This window comes from Etheostoma cragini, chromosome 15 (genome assembly GCF_013103735.1).
Source record: "Etheostoma cragini isolate CJK2018 chromosome 15, CSU_Ecrag_1.0, whole genome shotgun sequence".
NCBI classification, from domain to species: domain Eukaryota; kingdom Metazoa; phylum Chordata; class Actinopteri; order Perciformes; family Percidae; genus Etheostoma; species Etheostoma cragini.
In genome coordinates this window covers 12700760-12723795 of record NC_048421.1, presented here as the reverse complement: position 1 = coordinate 12723795, position 23036 = coordinate 12700760, and the positions used below count along the sequence as shown (strand labels likewise).

Below are 23036 nucleotides of genomic sequence, written 5' to 3'. Positions count from 1 at the left end.
CTAGCTCTATAGACTCCCATTCATTTTGAACTTGCCCGCGATCAACCCCAGTGGAACTCTGGGGGAACTGCAAACACATTTGGTGCAATGGGGCATAAAGCTTAACTCTCGTCAAAATGCAACCTAAGTTCTTTTTGTGAATGTACCCGAGTCAAACTTTTTTTTTAAAGCATATTAAGGACTAAAGCACCACTTTTAAGATTTACCGTATTCTTGTTCAGTCAAATGGCCTTTTAAACGGGAGAGCTAAGGAAATTGTTATGCTAGCCACAAAATTGCTATTTTTAAAACACTAAGAAGGCTGGATACAACATGAAACTTTGCTCAAAGTATCACCGGGGGCTCTACACATGAACTCCAGCATTTAGAACATTGTTTGTGTTCACAGAGTTTACATTGACTGGGACATTCTCCCAGTCAACAACAGGTGTGAATCTCCGAATGCGAATGAACGGACTCCATAGGAGGAAATCTCATTCTCATACAAGGCTCCTTTTTCAACTACAAGGTCATAAATTGTGTTTCACTAACAACAAAACAACAAATGAATATTGCCTTTATATGGAACTAAGCTTTAGGAACTTTCCATTTTTACTCCCCTCCCTTGACTATTTTGGACTGGCAGGATGGATGACCAGAAAAACAACAGGTACAGTAAGTTGTTCAAAACCTTTCATTTTAGTAAACTCTGTGTACACAAACAATGTTCTCAATGCAGGAGCTCATGTGTAGAGCCCCTGCTGATACTTCAAGCAAAGTTTCATGTTGTGTTGAGCCTTCTTAGTGTTTTAAAAATAGCTATTTGAGGCAAGCATAAAAGTGCCCATAGCTCTCTCATTCAAAAGGCCATTTGTCCGAAAAACAAGAATACAGTAAATCTTGTGTGAAGTGGCGCTTCCGTCCTAATTATGTTTTTAAATGAAAGTTTGACTTGGGTACATTCACAAAAAGACCCTAGGTTGCATTTTGGCAAGAGTTACGCTTTAATAGGGAGTGAACAGGCTCTCCAAAGACGGGCTCTGACTCTATGTTCAGCCATGCCGTGGGTTTTGTTAGTTTCTGTGGCCCGATTATTATACACAACAAATCGCTGGTAATTAAAAATTAAACATTGCTAAAAATAAAACATTGCTGGGTAGAATTAGTGTAACTGTGAATAGCACTTTTACCGGCAAATAGTGCCCTGGTGAACAGCTTGTTGTGGTTTTGAAAGATACAAATAATGTCTGGTTAAAAAAAATATATAGCGTTCAACTTGCTTTTCAACTTTTTACATCATGAGTTGTGAAAAATGAGTTTGGACTGGTTACTCCAAAAACAAAGCCTCTCTGACCCAACACAACTTCACAAATTCTAAGCCAGGCCCATTAAGGCTGCTCATTTGCTCAAACCATACACAGGGATTTTAAATAACATACATGCATTTAAATTGAGTGGTATTTCTCATCAAACCATGAGTGTTAACCATGTTAAGTGAAATACTACAGATCTATAAGTCCGATTTTGTTTAAAGTATAAACTTACTAATGGTTGGAGTTTCATGGCATAAACACATTCAATCATTAAAACCACTCTAACTCTGGTATCTAATGTATGAGTATTGCAACAGCATGTGGTGTAATTCAATGATTATGCTGATTGTTCAAAACAAGGCCTACACATCCATATTTGAACAACTGCTCTGAGATGGTATAAATGGAGTTCTATTTATTAAATGGCTCATTATCAATATTCTGTTTCAGCCCAAAAATTACATTGTCTTCTGCAATGAGGTACCACAGTCATGATTACTGCTGCAAACTTGTTTCTGGCTCACTGAAGTGTATGGTCACAGTTCTGAACATCAGCAATTGAAAATATGCTTATTTAAGAAATATCAGTGTCAGAGGACCATCGGTCTGTTTCAGCACCAGGTGTAGTAAAGAGGTGATTTCATTAAAATGACCCCTGAAACACTGAAATGAATGTACCCTTTTACCATTTCAACTCTAAGGCCTGTTGACACTACTTCACAATATGTCTTAAAATCATGAGAACATGAATGAGATAATTACAGTGCGTGTGTGTGTGTGTGTGTGTGTGTTAGTGTGTGTGTGTGTGTGTGTATATGACTACTCTGGGTAAAAGACTACTTTATCTATACAAAGTGCAAACTATACCACATTCCTACTCAGTGACGCATACAGTAGTAGACTACTATGTTGCCAAAGGCAATTATTTGTTTCCATACACTACACTACACTATTAAAAGGCGCTTTAGATCATTTTCACGTTGCTGATGGAAAGGAAAAAAGGGTAATATACTATATACTTTTTCCAATATCTGTAGGGACACATAAATGTGTGGATTTATTTCCTTTCAATTTAAAGGGTTTCATTCCAAAACACAACTTCCATATGCATTTGATAAAATATATTTCTATCAAAAAAGTACTAGTATTAAAACAAAAATAAACTTTTTAAATATTTGACAACTGGTCTCAATGTGTGTACCGATTCAAATTCCTTCTCATCTCAAGTCCTTTTCCGTTTTGGTCCATCACCTCAGTAAGTCTATTAATTGAATGTTCATAATCGGCGGGTTTAAAATCATCTGATCTGATAGATCTGCTTAAAATTATCAATGAGAACTACTGTGAATGCTTAGCCACTACTATTTCGGAATGAAACTCTTTTGTATGTGTGTGTGCGTATAGGTGTGAGTATCAACTCAGTTTCAGTGTTTGTCTAGAGACTTTTTTTGATGTTACGGTTCTGTTCTCACTACTGTTGAGGATTAAATGCTTATAGAACAGCAGTGAGGTTAATGTATCAAAAGACATCTAATTATTCTTAATCTTGTGTTATATTATTCTACAAGACAAATTATGCATTTTAGGTGCATACAAGGAAAATGCTTCATATGTAATTACTTTAATGCACAAGCTGCTGCATTTTAAATATAGTTTCATCAGCAGGATATTTCACAAGCAAACTAAATGTAATGTTTGCAGCGCTTCAAAGATATAACAAGCTTCTTGTCTGAAGGAGAGTTAATTGGATTTCAAGATTTCAAGAGGGAATTCTGTCAGCTGTCATATAAGCCTTCAGTACACTCCACCAAAAAAAGGTTGTGCTGCACAGCTGAATACATATGGCATGCTGCTCATGGAGCTTCCATGCCAGAAAACTTCTGTGTCAAGCGATAGTCTCACGCACATCAAGAACCATACTTAATGCTCAATAGGTGTAACTGATAACAATAAACCCTGCTTTAAAATCTAGAACTGGCGGCGTAGCAAGCAACTATTTGGCACCCAAATATGCAGGTGATGTACAGTACTTTACTTTTCATCAAGTAGAGCAAAAAATGCTAAAGGCCGGCTGCCAATATTCAAACCTCAAAGCCAGCGTAGGTATCTGATGCCAATGTGCAAAACCATAACATCAAAAATGTGTCTCTTTGCAAATATGTCTGTTGCTCACTGAAACTTAGGCACAAAGAAAATAGCTGCATTATGTAAATTCAATGTTACTACAATGAATATATCATTGAGGCCTCTTTGTTGTACGTGCAGGTGATTGCATGCTAGAGGAGAGCTTTCGGGAAGATGCCATCCTTTCAAGAGGCTTCTTCCCGTTAGAGGGAGACTTGAGACTTACTTCAGAAGTGGAAGACTTGGACTTGCCAACGTTTAATAGAGTGCGACTGAGAGAGCTGGGGGGCTTGGAAGACTCCTTTGTCTCAGACTTTGTCTCTCCTCCACGAGTCTCTATAGATGTCTTTGAAGACACAGCTTCTCCTGTCTTTGCAGTCTCCCCACCGATGTCCTTGGCTTGTCCATTCTGCTTGCATGTCCTCTCTGAGGCCTTTTTGGCAAGCAGAGTGCTTTTTCCTAAATCAGCCGACCGGCGGCTTTCCCTTTGTCGGAGGGCACTCTTGAAGAAAGACAACCCTTTTTCCTCAGATTTGCTGCTGCGCTGCAGGTCTCTGGAGGATACACTGGGTGAGCGCAGGCTGGTGACAGAAGAACTGCTGCTGGAGCTCCGCACAGATCTCCTCTCAGGCCGGTTGTTTTCCCCACTCTTAGACAGCGAAGAGCGCGCTACCAAGCTGCCGCGGAGACTTTCCACCAGGGGACTGGTGTGCATTGAATCTCTGCTGTAGCTCCTTTCCACCAGCTTTTTCCGACTACTCGTGGTGCTTTTCTCAGTGACACTGGAAACCTTCTTTGCAGTTGGCGAGGGAGAAGCTGAGGACTGAGGTGTGGAGCGGACAAGTGGCTTCCGTTGCCGCGTCGCATCTAGGGGTTGAGTTGCCTCCTTTGTTTTGGAGGGAGTACCACTGGGTGTTGAGGTGCTTTTCTTGGCATTTACACTCTTTTCTTTAGTACTGCATGCCTTCTTGCCTTTTACAGGTGTACTGGAAGAAGTCTCAGCAGTGCAGGTCTTATGGGTTGAGCACAAACGTTTTTTGGACGTTTTCTCTTGCTCCACTCTGCTGGAACTCTTTACGGAAGATGTGCTTTCTGCCTTTAAAGCAAATCCTCCGATGCTGCTCTTACTTTTCTGTTCTTTGGAGGGGGTAGGTTGGGAGGGTAGAATGTTTTGGTCTATAGCTGTAATCTGGTTGTTGTTTTCAGTTGCCTCATTTTTGGTGCTCTTCTTTTCCACTGGAGTGGGAGCCTTGCAGTACATCATGTCTAGGAACCTTTTATTGTTGTCCTGGTCACTGAAGTTGCTCTCCATCATAGACAGGGGAGTCCTGCTGCCAAAATAGCGTTCATGTCTACTGTAGCTGCCAAAACAGGACGTGGAAACTTTGTCATCACAAGCCTCGCCTATCCTCTCTAAAGGAGGAGAACATCGAGAGTCGAGGGAGAAACGTGAGGGCGAGTTAGATCTCATGTGTAGCTTTGCAGAGAGAGACCAAGAAGGCTTTATCCCACTGTCGCTGAAGGCTAAAGGGCTAGCAATGGATGACCTGGAGGACAAGCTTTGATGCTGAATGCTCCTCACAAAAGGGCGGATTGAGAATCCTCCTAAAAAAAAAAAAAAAAACATTTGTATTTATCTATGTATTGGTTGTTAGAGATGCTCAACTGAACGTTGAAAGTGCTGAACCCCTAATTAATTCACATTACAAATACAACAACTGCCTTGTGCAAATGTGTTGATGTACTCTCACTGACTATAAGAGCTGAAAAGTAAATTTACTAATTACATTCTGGCCAACATTTTTGGGGAATATGCTGACCCTGTATTCTGGAGGGTTAAACAGAGCCTACATTTAACCACAAACTGCAGCCCAAGCCAACATCTGTCTCAATTTGGCACTGTGGTTTCCCACCATGTAGAGCTCTGTACAGCATGTTTTCATTCTAGTCCAAGTCAGATGTGACACATGTAGCGTCACTTTCTGCCTTGTTCTTACATTATTCTCCTTCTTTACAAATAAATAATGGAATTTTGGAGTTGGGATTTGTAAATTCCAGTGAAATAGTTCCTGACAATAAAGAGCTCCGGTAAACATTGGTGGTGTCTTTTGAAACATTGTCAGTGGAAGGAGTAGTGCACTTTGTACAAAGGTTTGTGTTGAGACACATTAGGAAAAGGAAAAGATGTCTCTTTATAGCCGTTTCCTTTGTCCGTTTTGGTCTGATGGTTTCATGTCAAAATAAATGTGTTCTGTTTCATGTTGGTTTTGGTCTCCATTCATCAATTGTCATTGCTTGATCCCGACTGCGGTGGCAACAAGTCAAGTAATCTAGCCCAGATGTTCCTCTTTCCAGCTATGGTTTGCAACTCCTCCTTGGGGATCCCAAGGTGTTCCCAGGCCAGATGAGAAATATAATCCCTCTATGTTCTGGGTCTACACCGGGGTTTCCTCACAGCTGGACACATGCCTGGAAGACCTCCAATGGGCCGCGATCTTGTTCTTTTGGTCACTTCCCAAAGCATAAAACCATAGGTGAGGGTTGGAACCTAGACCAACTTGTAAATCTAAAGTTTCTTATTTTCAACTCTGTCATCCCCACAACGGTCTGGGGTCCCCTACTGGACCCAGACCTGGGAAGGGAACTTTCCGGCATGTACATTCTATCTGGAGGCCAAGTCTTTGCCCATGGGGCCCTGTCGGGCACTGCCCAAAGAAAACGACATGAAGCCTACACTTCCACCACCTAAGGAGATAGTCATCTGGGTCTGGTGAAGTGTGAGCGGCAGGTAGGGTCAGGGACCTGGGCGTGCCAATCCCTGGTGAGGCAGACTAGCTTTGGGGCTGGGGTTTTGGCCTTCTGAATTTAAAAAATGTCCAGACACATCTTGTGGGAGGATGGACATTGTTTTGCTTCTATAAAAGATCAAAAGCTAACTTAGAGCTTTGTGCTTTGGACAATGAAGTCGGAAGACAGCAGCAGTTTATGTGTGTGTAATAAAAATGTACATGTCATGACAGCACCACAAAGAATAACAATCTGACACCTGTAAAATTATATATAAGCATTGTCTCACCATCATCTTCATTACGTTCTACTGGAAACTCTACTGACTCAGCCAGTGATGCCAGAGAGGTGCGTCTGGATGAAGCTCCAGAGGCCAAGCTAGCAGGCCTACTGCCAGGTAACCTGTTGATCCAGTGGTCACAGAGGGATGAACTAGTGGAACCTACATAAAAAAGGTTCAGAACCATGATGAGTCATATTATCTTGTTATTTTCCTCAAATAAAGAAGCAATTTCCAAACAATTTGGCATGTGTGGTAGGCACATGCACAGTGTTTCCCCTAAGATTTGCAGCACACACACGGTGTAGAATTGTGTGACTGACAGGCGAGACGGAGAGCTCTTGCTTTAGGGATTGTTGTTCTTCAGTTTTTTGGAGCTGGCACAGCGCTGTGAAAACATCAATTTACCGTCAGCTCTTAACAGAGGAAGCAGGTGAAGGAAACAAGAAATAAAAACAGAAACTCTCAAAATGAAATTGCCAATAGGCTCATTCAGAGTCATTAAGTTGTTTCCTTTATATCTGTAGTTTAATTTAAAAGCAATAATAACACTTTATGATCCATTTCTGTGTAAATCAGATAAGAAATATAAATAGAAGATCTCAGTGCATATGCACCACTACGCACTGCTCCAGTGCCCAGTGTAGGCAATTTCATTAATTTTAGTGGAAGGAAAGTATTGTATGCTCTGCTCCGCCCACGTTACGTGAGAAGCGAATCGCCTGTATGTGTGGAAACAGCTTGATCTCGCGCATCTTACCCCCCCCAAAAAAAATGGGAGGGGAAACACTGCATGAATATTAAAATCATAATAATAAAAATCTGAGTAAGGCCTTCCTCTAACTAAGATATTTACAATGGTGGTTTGTTAGGTTCTTCTTAGTATTCAACCTTAAACCCAAGCCTTCTGTCACAAAGGTTCTGTAGCTATGTTTATGCAAATATTGCAATAAAACTAAACTTTAGTTTGCCTTGATCACAATATGAGCAGATATTACACAGACGGTAGGAAACAAATACTGACCAGCAACAGAGCTGTTGGCCGACCAGGAGGGAATAACCGTCCTCCGCTGGTAGAACAGTATATAGGCCGACTGCTGAGACACGTCATCGTCAGCTACTGGTGAAACCTCGCTGTCGTCAAAGCAGTACCACTGACCATCGATGGAGTTCTTACAGTAAGCTATGAGCGCAAAGCAAATGGAAGAATGGGTCAACAAGGTTGATGAACACATAACTGTACACAGTCTATTTCCCACATACAACCTTCCAACTGTAACAATTGGTTTTGCATCACCTGTGTAGTGGCCTCCATGCATGTTTCCATGGTGGTTGCACACAGCATACAGGTCATACAGGTAGTCATCTGGGTTCCTTCCCAGGCCATATGGACGTCTCCATGGCGACCAATGAGAAGGTAAACTCCAGCTGCTCTGGCTTCTCTTAACCACATGAGGTGCCATGTCCATGCCCATCAGCGGGAACCTCACCATGTTTTGCATCTTCACCCTCCGATCCCCCTCCTGAAACAGAGGCCAAGGTTTCGTTTTATTTGTGCTTTCATAAAAAGTACACAGTAGCTACAACAAAGAATGAGCATTACATTTCATATATTGTTGCCAACATTTTATCCAAGTTTCAGTACAAAGACAAGTTAATGTGTGGATTTATTTAAAACTGACAACATATTTAATATAAATCAGAAACAATCTCAAGGAATAAGTAAACAAGAATTTGATTTGATACAATTTTTTCAAGATAATCAGTGTAACACACCCTTATTGTCAGAACCAAAAAGGTATTGAGGTTTGATATCAAGCCTATCCTAAGTGCCAACATTTCCAACATTAAGTCCAACACAAACACAGAAAAGAAAAGTGACAACTTTATCCATAATGAAATTAAGAGTTATTCTTGCTCTTGATACACAGAAAGTAGAACTCGTTCTACATTTCTATTTAAACAATGTTTAATTAAGCTGCAATACCTGTCTGAACCGCTTGAGATGCAGTATGAGCACATCCGGCAGCGTCCACAGGCTGAGCTTAATGCGGCCCTGCTGCAGCTGCTTGCAGTGGGGACAGCGCCAGGCATCATCTGGGGCCAGCTAAAACACACACACACACACACACACACACACACACACACGACCAGGCAGCAGCCATCAAGGACAAGCTCCAACCACACAGATTATAAAATAGGCCCTACACAGGATAAGGCCTTGGGATTTTCTCTCATTTTCCTTTATTCTCTTCCACAGCAATCACAGGCAAGTCAACCTAAAACTTATATGTAGGATTATGGAGTAAAGCCACAGAGTGAAAGGCTTCTTGAACTTTAGCAGTCACAATAAACTGGTAAGGACAACACACATGTGAGGCTATACTTCAAAATATAATAATCACTGACATGGGCCAAGAGAAATCTAAGACTTCTAAGACTTTTTTCTCAAGTCAAACTACTGACTGTGCTACCATCAACTTAATGCATTTGTGTGGTCAAAATGTCACCTGCTCCTCCTTAGTGTAGAGCTGAAAGCACTGAGCAAGAGTGCAGGCCTGCGGTTGATGATGTTGCTCCCTGTGCAGATACACGCTCTCAGCATCAGGAATGTACTCCTCCTCAGTGTATCCAAACAGACTGTGGGAACATGAAGCACAGCTCATTCAGTCAGCAGCAAAGTCTTAAGTGGATCATAAGATCTGCCTTGAGATTTTGGTTAGACCAATTCCTATAGAGGTAGTCGGGATCGACAACAGTTCATTTACTGGCTAATTGCCAGAAGATCTGGCACCGCCGGATCTTCCGCCGGATGTCCCTTGGAACCAATTGTGGGGTGGGCGTGCGTGCGTGTGTGTAAACCACACATAGTAGTTAGCTTAGTGAGATAATAAGAGCAGACGTGTTGTTGATTGTGTAGGCGGATCTTCAGACTCCATTGTTTACTGTGGTTTGAAACCTCAACTTTAAGAATAATCACATTTGTAAGTAGTTTAAGCTTTAATATTGTGATGAATAGCAGAGGTACCTACATTCAAGGGCTCAAAAGAGGTTTAGTCTTGTAGATAGCCTTGTTAACTTGACAGTTCCTACAGAAACCCTGCACAATGTCTGAATGTCACCCTCAATTTTATTGAGATTTTGCCTCACCTTAAACTAGGTTCTTAACTGACACACGAAGGTGCAGTGATGTGTGGGCAAGCTTATTTTTGTAACTGTGATTCGCTGCTCTCTAAGCTAATGAGCAGTCACTTTCTGCTAAAATGATAATACCGCATTTATGAGCATTGGATGACCTGATTGATCAATTTAGGTTTAAGATTTGGCAATTCAGTTGGGGCCTATACATACTCACAGGTCCCACTTTGGTTCAATACATCATACTGTTGATTGTTGTAACATCTTATCTCTCTTATGGCTGACACATACCGCTGCAAGATTCAGGCATTTTTTTCAATTTTTTTTCTCCTTCAGTGCAAAAAACAACAACAACATACTGTAGATAAATATAAACAGACTACAGAGCTCTAGCAAATATTGATCTTTTTCACTCACTAGTCCTTGGTCTCTTTGTCCCATTCTACCACAATCTTCACATGTGGTGGCCCCCCTTGTCCACAGGACTTGTATGCTCTGCAGTGGAAACAATTATAGTGGGTAAAAAATAGTAAAAAGTAATTCAGGGCTTTTTCAGGGCAAAGTCATGTACGTATTCCATGTGCAATTACAAGCAATTTAAAAATGGGGTCAGTTTAAAGGAAATTTCTCTGGAGGATGGGTTAATCTAATTTGGTAAATTAAATAAGTTAGCTACTCTCGAATAGCAGATGAGATAATATAAAAGTTCAAATATGTTTCTGTGATTATAAAGACAAGGTTGAAATTCAGGGAAAGAACCTACTGATCAATCACAGAAATGCCCAAAACAACTTTGATTTAACTTTGCTTCATGCACCTCTATTGAGCAACTATGTTGAGACTAGCCAAACGTGCTTAACTGGCATTTTAACAAACAGTCAAAATCATGTTAGGGCATGTCATCTAGGCGGGTCTATGAGAGAAAAAAAACTGATGGAGAATGTGTGCAAAGAGAAGATTAACACCTTTTACCTTTGTACATACATTGCTTATTTGGAAAAGGTATATGTAAACAAGTAAAAGCTCCTCCAAACATTTTATTCAATACTAACATGCAAATTAAATAGGCTGTACTTGCGTAGTATAACATTCAAATGTTAGTGTGACTGTTTTTCAATCTTTTCAACATAAATGGCTGCAAATGCATTGTTAAGTCAATAGGCTTTTATGAAAGCATACTGTATGCACAAATACATTCTCCATTAGTTACTGCAAGACTTCAAAATCACAAAATCACTCATAATTCATAATTTACCACAATATACATTTTTGGACGATACATTCAGCCCTAATCAAGCATCAAACAGATGTTGTGTTAAACAGAAGAACTGACCTTTCCACAGTGGGGTGACACAGTGGTCGCTCATCTTGAGGAAGAAGGTAGGTGATACCAACGACGCCAACCACCCGAAGACTGAAAGGTCCAACCTATACAGAGACACCCCTGTTAGTAGTTCTGTGAGACTAGTATGTTTAAAGGTGTAATCTGAGAAACAGGGATGCCCATTAAGAACTTAAATAATAGCAATTTCACAATAATTCCACTCATTCTTATTATATTTTCTCATCCATCCTTTCGTTCCAATTTTTAAACCGGCTTACTGTGTGTAGCATCAACTTATTTACCATAAATATAAACTTCTTGTTCCTCTTCCTACCTGAATGTATACCCCTGGCCTCAAAAGATGACGCATTTTCTCCACGATCTCTTTCTGTAGAGCATCCCAGGTCACAGTGCACTCCATGTAGAGTACAAAAGGCAGTCCGAACCTAAAACAACATAACGTGCGTAGCTTTGCTAGCGGTTATCAATTTCTCCTGAAAGCTTTTAACACCAGTAACCCATTGCACCATTTTTCGGAACTACCAAAAACTGCGTAATGTGGTAATGGACTAATGATATCCCAATTTTTATTTTTGAAAAGAATATGAGAAATGGGCATGTGAGCACAAATTAGTACAACAGAACATTGAATATTGGGATTGTAGTACCTCTTTCCTTGGTGGCCGGTACAAGCCCTGTTACACACCAGAAGGATAATCTTTTCTGGTCCCTGGATTTTATTAGGTGATGCAGTTAAAGGAGTCATGGCCCCTTGCATGAAAGATGGAGTCCTGCTGATTTCTGTTGCATACTTCAAGTTGTTATGATTCAGGTTTGCCAGAAGACTTCCTGTAAAAACATACAAACAAGCCCACATCGATGTCCTTCTATCAATTTATTGTGAAAAAAGGTATTTTTGCAAAAATCTAAAGTATGATTTACCTCTTTTTGTGCGTATGTTTTCCAGTTTGAAGGTCTCTGGTGTCTCAAAGGCAAATATGGAATCACTCTCTTGAATGATGTCAAGATCATCGTCATCATCACAAAATGAACGATGAAATCCATCATAGTACATTTCAGTCAAAATAAACTGAAAGAGAAAAAAGGAGTACTTTTAAAAAGAAGTTTCCCGTTTCCTTGATGTTTTGAAAGTTATCGCAAAACTAACACTCATCATAACATAGTTTAGTTTAGTTTATTATAAAGATCCCCGTCAGCTGACGCCTAGACGACCAGCTCGTCTTCCTGGGGTCCAAAAAACTATTTAATCAGACAATGTTGGAACAGTTCTTGAAACAGACAATATCTACGTATAAAACGAAATAACAAGGAAACAACCAAAATACCCAACCAAAAACAAAATCACTCCTTATACCACTTTAGTCCTCATTTACTCCTGTGGCATTTTCCTCTTGCCAGCTTTAATCAATGTCAGCACGCAGCTGTTGCATCCCCTGAGGACTGTGTTTAAAACTGTCTGTCCCTGTATATTGAGTCCACTTCATAAAGTAAAACTGGGTTCATGACAAACTACTGCTCAGAGGTAAAACTGGCTTTAGGAACAGTGAGCTAACATTGTGTGACAGTAACAATACAGTCCCATTGTGTCAGACCCTGAGCTGATAAGAGACAGGAATAGCACCTGGTCCATTGGGATCTTGGTCTCACGTGCCACGGCATCTCTGAGGCGATAGACGGTGCTGTTGAGGGGAACAGCAACTCCAATCCTCATGCAGTGAGAGTACTTCCCCTGATAAACCACTGTCACATACAGGGGCCTAGCAAAAAACACAATTAACACAAATAAAAATTCCAACATATTCTTTTGACAAACTTTACTATGCTAGAGGGTTTCTCTTGCTTTAAAAGCTATGGTTCATAGGAATTATGGTTTTAATGTTTAAATGAAATTAGTTTATTTGTGAGCTTTAAAAGCTCTTGCTCCTGATCATCTCCTGCTCATATGTAAATCCAGAAAATGATTTTATTTCCCTGGTTGATTGATCTATAAAAAAGTTTTGTTTTGTCCAAAACTCAAAGATATTCAGTTTACTGTCACAGAGGACAGAAGAAACTAGAAACTATTTCCATTTTAGAAGCTGGAATCAGAGAAATCTGTTTTCTTTTTTTAAAATAATGATTCAAACCGAGTAATCGATTATCAAAATAGTTGGCGATTAATTTAATAGCTGACAACTAATCAATTAATTGACTAATTGCTGCACTTCTATATAAATGTGTTAGCTTTCCCTCCCCCCCCCCATACTTCACATTTTTTATCAGAGACTTATTTCTCTGGACTAAAGACTCCCCTAACATGAACACACTGTGGTTTTAGTTTGAAAGTGCACACTCCTCCCACACCTGTTTTCTGCTCCACCTGCACCCTCAAAGCCCCCAAACACTCCTTACACACCAGGCTACACTATTTCAGTAACAAGACATATAAACTGTAGGTTCCTTGAATGATGTCACCCCTTCAACAAACCTAAATACACTGTTTTGTTAGATGGTAGAAAAAGTGGTAGAACACTACAAATATTGTTGAACCTGTAAATGTTTACTTCAGTTATGCACAAAGGATGACTTAATACTCCTTATAAACCAGTAATAACTGGTCATGAACATGTAAAAACATGTCAACTGAGCACTGTTAACTGATCACGCGTTAATGCTGTGCCACAGCTCAAGACAGTAACTTACCGTGTGTGTGGCAGTGGGATTGGTAAGGAGATGCACAGGAAGGGATCAAAAGTATTGCTCTGCTTCTGGCAATGTGGGCACGTAAGAGAAGACCTGTAGGGGAAAAGTGTAAATCCTTAATATGGCAGAGAGATGATGTGTTCATACTGGAAAAAGATGGAGGTTTTACTGGACATAAAGTCTACCTGTACTGAGCCTGAAACAGTTCTTGTACAAACGAGCCAGCGGAAAGGGGAGGAGATGGACCCTCTATTCTTTGATCGTCTTCTTCAATAGGTGGCTGAACAAACACAAATAAGTTTTACTAGTCACATTTATAAGTCACAGGCTAAATAATACCAGTCTATCGGGGTTCATAATAAAGCCATACTGCCCTCATATATTTTGTTGTTATAAACTATCTACAGGGAAAACAAGACCGGGCAAGCCTAGTTTATCTTAGCAGAACTGTGAATGCAGCTCATCGGTAAGATACACTGAGTGACCAAAATTATTGAAACACCTTTGAGTTATAATGTAATGTAAAAAAAAAAGCCCTGCAATTAAAACTGGAATATCTATTTTAACTTTTCAGACACTACTGAATGTATGGCTGAGCAATGAGGGGGAAATGTAAAACAAGTATTAGCATTTTTCAATTATAAAAAAGCACTACGCCTGTTACAAACCTAAGTCTTCTAAACACACCTTTATAGCAGGCCGGATGTTGGGGTTGACTGTGTTAAGGTCCTCATGTACTCTGTCCAGCAGCCACAGCAGAAACTCCTGAGCATCATGCTGAGCGTTCCCTTTGAACTGGGTGGCATTTTTCGACACAGCATTCTGCAACAAACAGCATAGTCTTAAGGTTACAATGCATGCAACGACAGCATCTCTGCACTGTTTGTATGTGAACTCAAATATGATGGTCATGAAGTTTTATTAAGTGCAGATCATGAATATCATTTCAGCATGCATTGGCAAAGTAATTTTTCCACAGGTAGAGGTTCCATGCTACGTGCACAATTTATCGCAATTATATTGAAATCGCAATATGGACTAGTGCAATATTCAAATTGCAAGGGGGCGCAATATTTGTTAAAGGCAAAAATATGTGTGAAATAATTTGGAATTAAGTATTGTGGTGCTGCAGAGACGTCCAAACCTAAAAATCATATCCTACAGACGGATGAAACATACTTGTTTGGTACAAATCCTTGTCATTTCAACATGTATTTTATTTTAATATTCTTTAATGAAAATTAAAATAATGATACAAAAGTCATCATTGCAATCACAATATCAGCGGAAAAAAACAACAGATATTTGCCTCATATAGTGCAGCCCTATTTCATACTGAAAATAACTTTACCTTAAAATCCCTGCTATGCTGCGGGGTATACTCAAACGTCCATAAAGCCCGCACAAGTCCTGACAGCTGCTCTGTGACTTCTCCTTTGGCCAAAGGACCCTTCTTCTGCAGAAGGACACCATTGGTCTTTGGTCTGTCCTCATCCAGCTCCTCGCCTTTGTAGTGCTCCAAAACGAGGTACTCAGCAAAGAGTTCAGTGTTACTGAGACACTGCAGGATTGCATTCATGAAGCAGGTATTCCCGTGGTTTTTTAGACCTGACACTCCAGGGACTCTCTCTCCGGACAGAAGACCGGCGAGGTCCCCATCATCCATGGGCACATCTTTACAACCAGATTTAAAAGTGGAAAATCCCCCATCATCTTTGTCATCTTCTGTTTGCACTTCAGATCCAAAGTGTGATAACGCGGTCAGTGTCCTCAGGACTCTGCTCATAAAGCTGCCGGCAGAGCGCACGGAGCCTCGCCTGAACAGCTTCTTGCTGAAGCTCGACTTCTTGTCCTTGGTTGCGGCTTTGCAAGACATGATTTCTCTCTGACGGGAGTTACAACTCAGACAGATGTGCTGGGAAGAACGAGAGCCATCTCACTTGCTGCTATCTTCTGCTCCATCTTAAAACTTGCAGACAGCAATTACTGCTGGCAGCGTTAGGTTGGTGTTAGCTGACCTTAGCTAGTAATGTCATTTTAAATTAGCTGTTCTTCTAAAGCATGCAGCTGTAACTTCGGTGTTTAGCTCATTTCACTTCAAATAACGCTTTCGTATTGTGCAATACAACCCGGCCTAAAATATTGACCAAGGCCAATTACCTCATAATTTCTGAAGCGTAACATACAAATTACTAAAGTCAGTTGTTTATGCTCAAGAGTTACCTTGTTTTCGCAGTTTTCTGCCCCGCAGCAATGAATCAACATCGGTTATGCTGAGAGCGAAGACAGCCGTGTTAGCTAACTCTAGCGCTAGCTACAATAACAACAAGAGCAGCCGAAACAGCAATAGTCCTTTTGGGCCGAGATGCCCATGTTCAACCGAAGATAATATTCCGCCATGGTTTGCAGGTCATGGCAGTCAAAGCAGAGAGTGTGTCCGCTATTTGGTTAACCTCACATTTGTCACATATTTGGGGGCACATTTGTGTTGAGCTACCAAAAAGCAGTATCGTTATACTTCTTCTTTTTCTTCTTCTTCTTTTTCTTCTTCTGCTTCTTCTCCTTCTTCTTCTTCTGCTTATTCCTCTTCTTCTTCTTGTTGATGCTTGTGTTAGCAACTGGTGAGGTGGCTAACATCTACATTACCGCCATCTACTGGGATGGAATAGTAAGAAGTTCCTGCTAACCCTTTCTTTACAGTTTTTAACGATTGCTATGACAATTTTCCTAAACTCTTAACGCCCCAACACACGTACAACACACAACTGGCAAAACAGTTAACATACAATAATACTTAGGCCTACCACAAAACCACTTACTTACCACAAAATGCCCAGTAAAATACCATAATTTTCTTTTCCGGTTCCTTACTGTAATATTCATTTTATCATGGGTAACATTTCATTAACAGTGATTTACCGCGGTAACAGCGGTGTACATCATGTCTACCAAAACAGTGCGAACATCAAAATCAAGTAATTCTTCCAAAACACTAACACATGTTCTCTTCCAACTGGAACATTTAGTCAGTCACAGCCCAATGTCATAAAGACACTATAGATGAAATTATAGAAACGGCATTATTCTACATGCCAGGTCTGCCCTATACAATAGACCATAGTGATTGTATTGATCACAGATTGTGTTTACACTGCAGTTTCTCTTGAAGCCTCTCTACAATTTTGTTTTTGTGGGTTTAGTTTTGCATGCATTTTGTTTCTTTTGCTGCAGAAATTCAATACAAAAATGAATTATCCATCTCAGAGAAGCTTTATAGAATGTACAGTTTATGAAAAAAAGGAAGCAGACAAAATTGTCCTGGTACTCGTCTTCCTTTCCCGTTTTTTTTTTACTTTCTTTGTGTTTATCTTTGCTGTATTGTTCCTTTTCCACACAAAATCAGCCCAAATAGGTCTTCTGTTACTTTACTGTATGTACTACTATATCAGAATGAGAATCAACTTTGGCCTTGGTTTGCGTGAACTATCAAGGAATGTGACTTTGTTTGCAGTAATCTTTGCTCTCAAAGTACAACACTCACTTACTGTAATATAAAGAATACATTAAAAACAGATGGTCATGCGATTGAAAGAACCTCTACAGCTGAGTGGAATCAACTGTGATTGATCTATTTGCATGACTTTAATCAGCTGTTTCTCTCATTCACAGTAACAATGGGATGCTCTAAAATGCAGAGGATATGTTTGTATTTCAATTTACAATATGAACTGCTGTTTACTTTGACTAAAGCCCAAAAACCAGTGAGAAAGCATTTGCAAATTTGTCTCTAAAAGGAATTGTTTTGGTCTTGGTTGAGCTTGTAAGTAAAAGAAGTTCAAGAATTTTAATTTTTGTGTTAACTGTATGCATTGTATGTCAAAGCAACAATAAATGTGTTAATTGTATAGCCTACACAGACAGATGTAGTGCTGACTGTGTTAAGAGTTTATGAAAGTTGTTAAAAGTATTGAAAAAATTGTCATAGCAATTTTAAAAAACTGTAAATGTAGAGCTAGCCAACTGTTTTAACTGACAATAATTCAATACTATTGGCTTTGTGTGATTCATGCTGTAGTGCCCCTGCAGGTCAATCTTAACCACAAACAGTATCATCTTGTCATTTGGTCTTTTTTTTTCATTTCAACCTGTATCACAGAAACAGATTATTTAAATGCACCAGTGCAAACTACCAATAACCATGACAACTCAACTTTTTAGGAAATTAAATTTTGCTTTTCTTACGTTGGCTACACATTACAGCACATATAGGCCTAGTGACAAAAACAGCTGTGATTTACCCTTGGTCAAAATGTTCAGTTAGCCTAATTGTGTAACTGCTCTTGACCAGTTCACTCTTCTGCCTGAGGGAGGCACGGTGCGTCTAAAAATTGAGTACCTCATTGCAGCTATCAGAGAAGGTGTGTACGTGTGTGTTTCTGTGCAAATCTTAAGTGTGAAACAACATAGTCAGATCATTGCTGCTTTATTGACAGGGTATGTATGATTAGTGTTTAGGAGAGTATGACAGCGGAAACACTGAGTCAGTGGTTAACACACAGGTATTTTAATCAACATGAATCACCTATCCCATGGGACCAGGTTGGACTCAACCATTTGGACAGTTAATACATGTTTTACGTTCAGGTAAATGCGTGGATGATGTGAATAAAGATAGAAAGAAGATGAGGAATATCACCCACAACAATCACAAGGATTTAATTATTGATGCCAAATGAAGCCAATATGGAGAAGAAAATATTAGACTTTGCACTTGTCTTTTATAGCACTGTAATATTCAAATATTATGTGTGGGGACTAATTAGGTTTTTTTCTTCATCCTGTACACAGTATAGCTACAATGAATTTAATATGGAAAAAAAGATAGAAAGTGACAATCCTAAAGGAATAGTTGTACACGTAAATGCAAAGTCATTGTCTGATTCCCTGCAATGAAATGTCTTAGCTAATTTTTATATGGAAATGGCACGCACAATATATATATGTGCCCATTATGTCAAGATTTTTAACATACAATGCTGTTGTATAATTGTTGTATAAAAGTTCCATTACTTTATAATAAAACAATCATTCACAACTCACACACGTAATGGAGCTGATCATCTTCTTTGGAAAATGATATTGATCCTGTAAACAATTTTTTCCTCAATAACAACAGCAATTGCTTTTATTACACTAATGAACAGTTTAATAATTCAGTTAAGATGGAAAACCAATCCTCAAAGATACACTTTAACAACATTAAACATCTAAATCAGTTCAAACAGCATTTCAATACAACTGTCACAGTATATCATACAACTGTCACAGTATATCACAAACTTGGATAAACAGTGAAAAGGATTCAGATTTTGAAATTAAAGGAAATGTAATGTGTTGCATTAAAAGAGAAAATAAAAATGGGGGTGTTGTGGCTTTGTAAGTGGACATGAAATTTGATCACAAGGTGGTGGAAAAAAACAGTGGTGGATGATTTACTTGAATGTGTTACAATGGAAGTGTGTAGGGAAAAAATGTATGTGTAAGTAATCTATTGATCACCAGGTTCTATTATGGATTTATTCGAGGATTGGATGGAGGAAAAATGCACAAAAACATGTTAGAAAGTCATGTTCATCTGCGGTGATTTTAACATTGATTTGCTAAAATCCAAAAAAGCACAACATGACAGAATACTTTATCAGTACAGTGTTTTCCCAAAAGTACAAGACCCAACAGGATTACTTCCCGCTGTGCATCTTTAAATTATACTATTTTTGCAAACAACATAGACAACAATATAGTGAGTGGACTATTAATTAATAAAATCAGTGGCCGCTTACCAGTTTTTACAGTTAACAACAGAACCACACATCTAAAAAGGACAACAAACCTCTATCCAGACGGGTCAGAACAGAAGAGTCTGTGCAAGATGATCCGCTCTCCAAAGTCTGGGAAATTATACATAAGAAAAAATATATTGATAAATTATATGGTGAATTCATAAGAACATTAAAAGTTATTATTTTACAAGAATTGTCTGATACAAAATGATTGTACAAAAAAAAACTGTAGCAATAGACCATGGATTTCAAAAGGATTACAAAATGCTGGAAAAATATAAAAATAAATTTCAATAAATTGTTAATCCATCAATCATGTTCAACCACAAATAGAAGGTGTCATTATAAAACGAGTAAATAAAATAAGTGAATGTTGTAAAATCTATAGAACACACCAATTCATTATTTTTACAGTCTAAAGCATTAAAATATTCTATCTAGTCAAACTTCAAACAGCTGTAATTATGTTCAAGGCGAGAAACAATTTATTGCCTGGCAACTTACAGAAAAGATTTTCTGAAAGAGAGGGGTGATACGACTTGAGGGGAAAGTCAAATTTTGAGAATCCCGGTTAAGCAAAGTCCAAACATGTTCTAATTCAGTTTAAAGAAGTCATATTCTCGAGATTCAGAGTGCAATCACTAACCTGGGCTCATGATGAACACATTGAATAATTTGTAGTATGTGTATAAATATTGTGTACGGGGAAAAATATGAATGGGAATATAACTTTGGAACATACATTTTCATTGATTATAGATTTATTTTCCTTGTAGACCTATGTATTTTGTAGTAATTCATTCAATTAACAGGGTAGAAATGGCATAAAGGGTTACGAGAATATAAGTTTTACTTCTGCCTACTCCTTTTTGCATGTTTAAACAGAGGTTTGAAAGTAGCCAAAACAATGGAGTTTTATTTTTGTTGTTAAATTGTTTTCTTATTACTATTTTTCTGATGTTTTATTTGTATTTACATGTTCAAAATGAAGATATCAATCAATCAATCAATAAGTCACATCAGAATCAGAATGGTTTTATTGCCATAATAGGTACACTTATGTTAATTTTACCTTGATGAAAGGTGCATACATAAACAAACAAACATAAAAAAATTGTAAATTATAAATGTTATAAAATCAACAATAAATACAGGGGGGGGGGGGGGGGGGGGGGGGGGGGGGGGGGGGCCTTGTTGGTGAGGCTTACTAATGAGGGGAAAAAACTGTTTTTGTGGCATGAGGTTTTGGCGCTGATGGACCGCAGCCCACTGACGGAGGTGATGGAGTGAACTATATACTTTAAACACCAATGATGTTTTTCTTTGTTGGTAACACTGATTGGCCCATAGTTTTATTGTGTACAGATGAACCTCTTTCTGATGTCATATAGTGGAAGTGCTCTAAAAGTCAGAGAGCAATACAAGTCAAAGAAAATAGGATTGGTACATGACAGTGATTTCTGTGTTCCAAAATACATCCATATTAGATCCAAGTGATATTTGGAAACAGCTTTGAACTGGTCATCTCCAAAAAGTGGTAGCACTGGAAACTTGGGGCTGAGCTCTTATATCAGTTGGCGGGATCAGCAATTGCTCTGTTTTGCTCTGCTATCTGAGCGGTAAACGCTGGTAAACGTGTCTTTGGGAAGCATTCGGTGTGCACATGCTCAGTCTGCCACTTCCACCTAGAAGGTCATTGCCTTGTCAACTGAATAGGTTGAGAGAAAATAACAATCTACAATTACACCTCTTTTCTCTGCACTGGTGTCAAACATCTCAGATGTGCTAGAGAGAAGAAAAGAAATGAAGAAAGACTGACTTTCTTCTCCAATAGTAAGACGATAGCTCAGTGTGAATTTTTTCAGGAAGACTTCTAAGCCTTGATTCACCTCCCTCTCTTTCCTAAACTGATCAGCTGATTTGGGACATTCACTCTTCATTTAAACCAACCAGATTTGGCACATCCCTGCTTTAAATTTAAAAAAACGTTTTTTCTCTCTGCTGCTGTCAGTTGTCAATTCAGGCAAATCGCACAACCCACCTCCACCCCCTCCACCTCCAGTCAACGTCATCCATGGCCCCCAGGGTCCTCCTCCAAAAGCCCTGCTCCTGCACTACCATCCCGTCTTCAGGCTCCTTCACCATCACCAGTGTCTAGACTTCATCGGGGGAGATATGCTTGCTCTTGGCTTCTCGACTCCATATAAAATTAGTTATACAGCGATGGAATCTAATCAGCAAAGACTTTGCACATTTCAATATTGTGTGATCTGATGACATTTTTTTATTTTACTTTCAACAAAGTCTCTACTGATGGAAATGAATACAATTTCTGAATGACCTTTAAATGTATGATTAGAAGGAAAGAAACTGCAGTGATTGGACATTGATTGGTATGGTTGGCATGAAAGTATTGAACAATAATTAGGATAGATTCATGAAAATTTTAAGAAAAAACACAACTACAAACATGAGATAAAGCAAAATAAGTAAACATATATTTGTTTAGCATGATTTCCAATGTATCTTCTGTAATTGTTCCATCCCGTCACAGCTTTAGGACTTAAATCAAAAAAACAGTTCATCGTTTTTCTTGGTAATAATTCAATCCTTCACTTGTTATTAGTCGTCAAGACAAACATTTGGGGCCAGCTGGGGAAGTTCTCTAATGATGTGTCCATGGAAACAAGGCAAAGGGTCACATGTGTCTTATCACTCAACACAGAAAGAGCCTGTTCAATTTTGCTGAGATTTTAAAATGATGTCAAAACGTATCAAAATCAGAGAGAAATCTAGCTTTTGCTTTTCCTCATTAGTGAATTAGAGATGGTGTCTGATGTAATTCTCCAGACCCGAGCTTGAGTCTCCTCTTCTGTCTGTTCTTTCTGTTATTTCATCCTCTTTCACAGCTTTCAAAATTCATCTATGATAAGTCACCAAACAAAGTTGAAAGGTAAAAGAACAACTCAAGTCCTCAATATGACAACTATCCAGTCATGAGCCACCCAAGTATCACGTATTAATTATCATAGACTTTGAGCTGAAAAGCAATGGGTGCAGGATTAATTTTGAACACTAAACTGTAGCTATTAGCTCCTTAAATGCCTGTGTTTGCCCAATGCATACTGCTGAATTGTGGTATTGTTTTTGGCAGGAACGTAAAGTAGCTGGAACATGACTTTTAAACATTTTGACCAGTCTGGTATTTGCAGCAGGGATTTGCAATACCACGCATTATTTCCAAATAACAGATCTGATTTGATGTTATGTCACCTGAGCATTTTAAATAAACTTCACTCTCAGTATTGGATACATTGTTGCACATGACACAATCAAAGCTTGAATTCCATGTGGATGTATGTAGGTAAACAATGATGAGGAAACTCCCTAATCTCGGGATGTTGATGCGCTTTGACTTTGTTGATGCAAATGAAGGGTTCCATTTGTGAACTGTCAGTGCTACATGCCTGACTGCAGCTTCTGTTATAATTACCATGTGTGAAATAATTTCAATGCCTGAAGAGAGGCACCTCTACCCTACAAGCATA

General features: G+C 39.0%; 1 protein-coding gene and 1 long non-coding RNA gene across 3 annotated transcripts; one reads left to right on the top strand and one right to left on the bottom strand.

The window, feature by feature from the left end:
- Nucleotides 1–792: 792 nt before the first annotated feature.
- Nucleotides 793–16183, bottom strand: usp31 (ubiquitin specific peptidase 31). Of its 2 annotated transcripts, XR_004659643.1 has the most exons (17): nucleotides 15000–15524; nucleotides 14336–14470; nucleotides 13834–13928; nucleotides 13649–13741; nucleotides 12588–12723; nucleotides 11888–12035; nucleotides 11614–11794; nucleotides 11280–11391; nucleotides 10955–11049; nucleotides 10039–10116; nucleotides 8994–9123; nucleotides 8471–8590; nucleotides 7781–8006; nucleotides 7508–7666; nucleotides 6493–6645; nucleotides 1344–5021; nucleotides 793–1309 (listed from the first exon to the last, which is right to left on the bottom strand). XR_004659643.1 is itself a non-coding variant. In XM_034894318.1 (16 exons), exons 1-16 carry the CDS (start codon nucleotides 15522–15524, stop codon nucleotides 3529–3531), a joined length of 3879 nt encoding a protein of 1292 aa, XP_034750209.1. In that variant the 5' UTR covers nucleotides 15525–16183; the 3' UTR covers nucleotides 793–3528. The 2 variants fall into 2 exon arrangements, 1 of the variants encoding a protein (XP_034750209.1); XM_034894318.1 differs by having other exon boundaries at nucleotides 793–5021; nucleotides 15000–16183.
- On the top strand, nucleotides 2673–16982 carry LOC117958067. Its single transcript, XR_004659644.1, has 3 exons — nucleotides 2673–2684; nucleotides 2796–2802; nucleotides 16745–16982. It is a non-coding gene; the product is annotated as an uncharacterized LOC117958067 (long non-coding RNA).
- The last annotated feature ends 6054 nt before the right edge of the window (nucleotides 16983–23036 follow it).

Coding starts and splice junctions, on each gene's coding strand:
- usp31 (XM_034894318.1), bottom strand. CDS start 15,524: ATGTCTTGCAAAGCCGCAACCAAGGACAAGAAGTCGAGCTTCAGCAAG. Junction 12,036..12,587: donor CCAAGATCCCAATGGACCAG/GTGCTATTCCTG, acceptor TTTCTCTTTCAG/TTTATTTTGACTGAAATGTA. Junction 6,646..7,507: donor GGCCAACAGCTCTGTTGCTG/GTCAGTATTTGT, acceptor TTTTTTATGTAG/GTTCCACTAGTTCATCCCTC.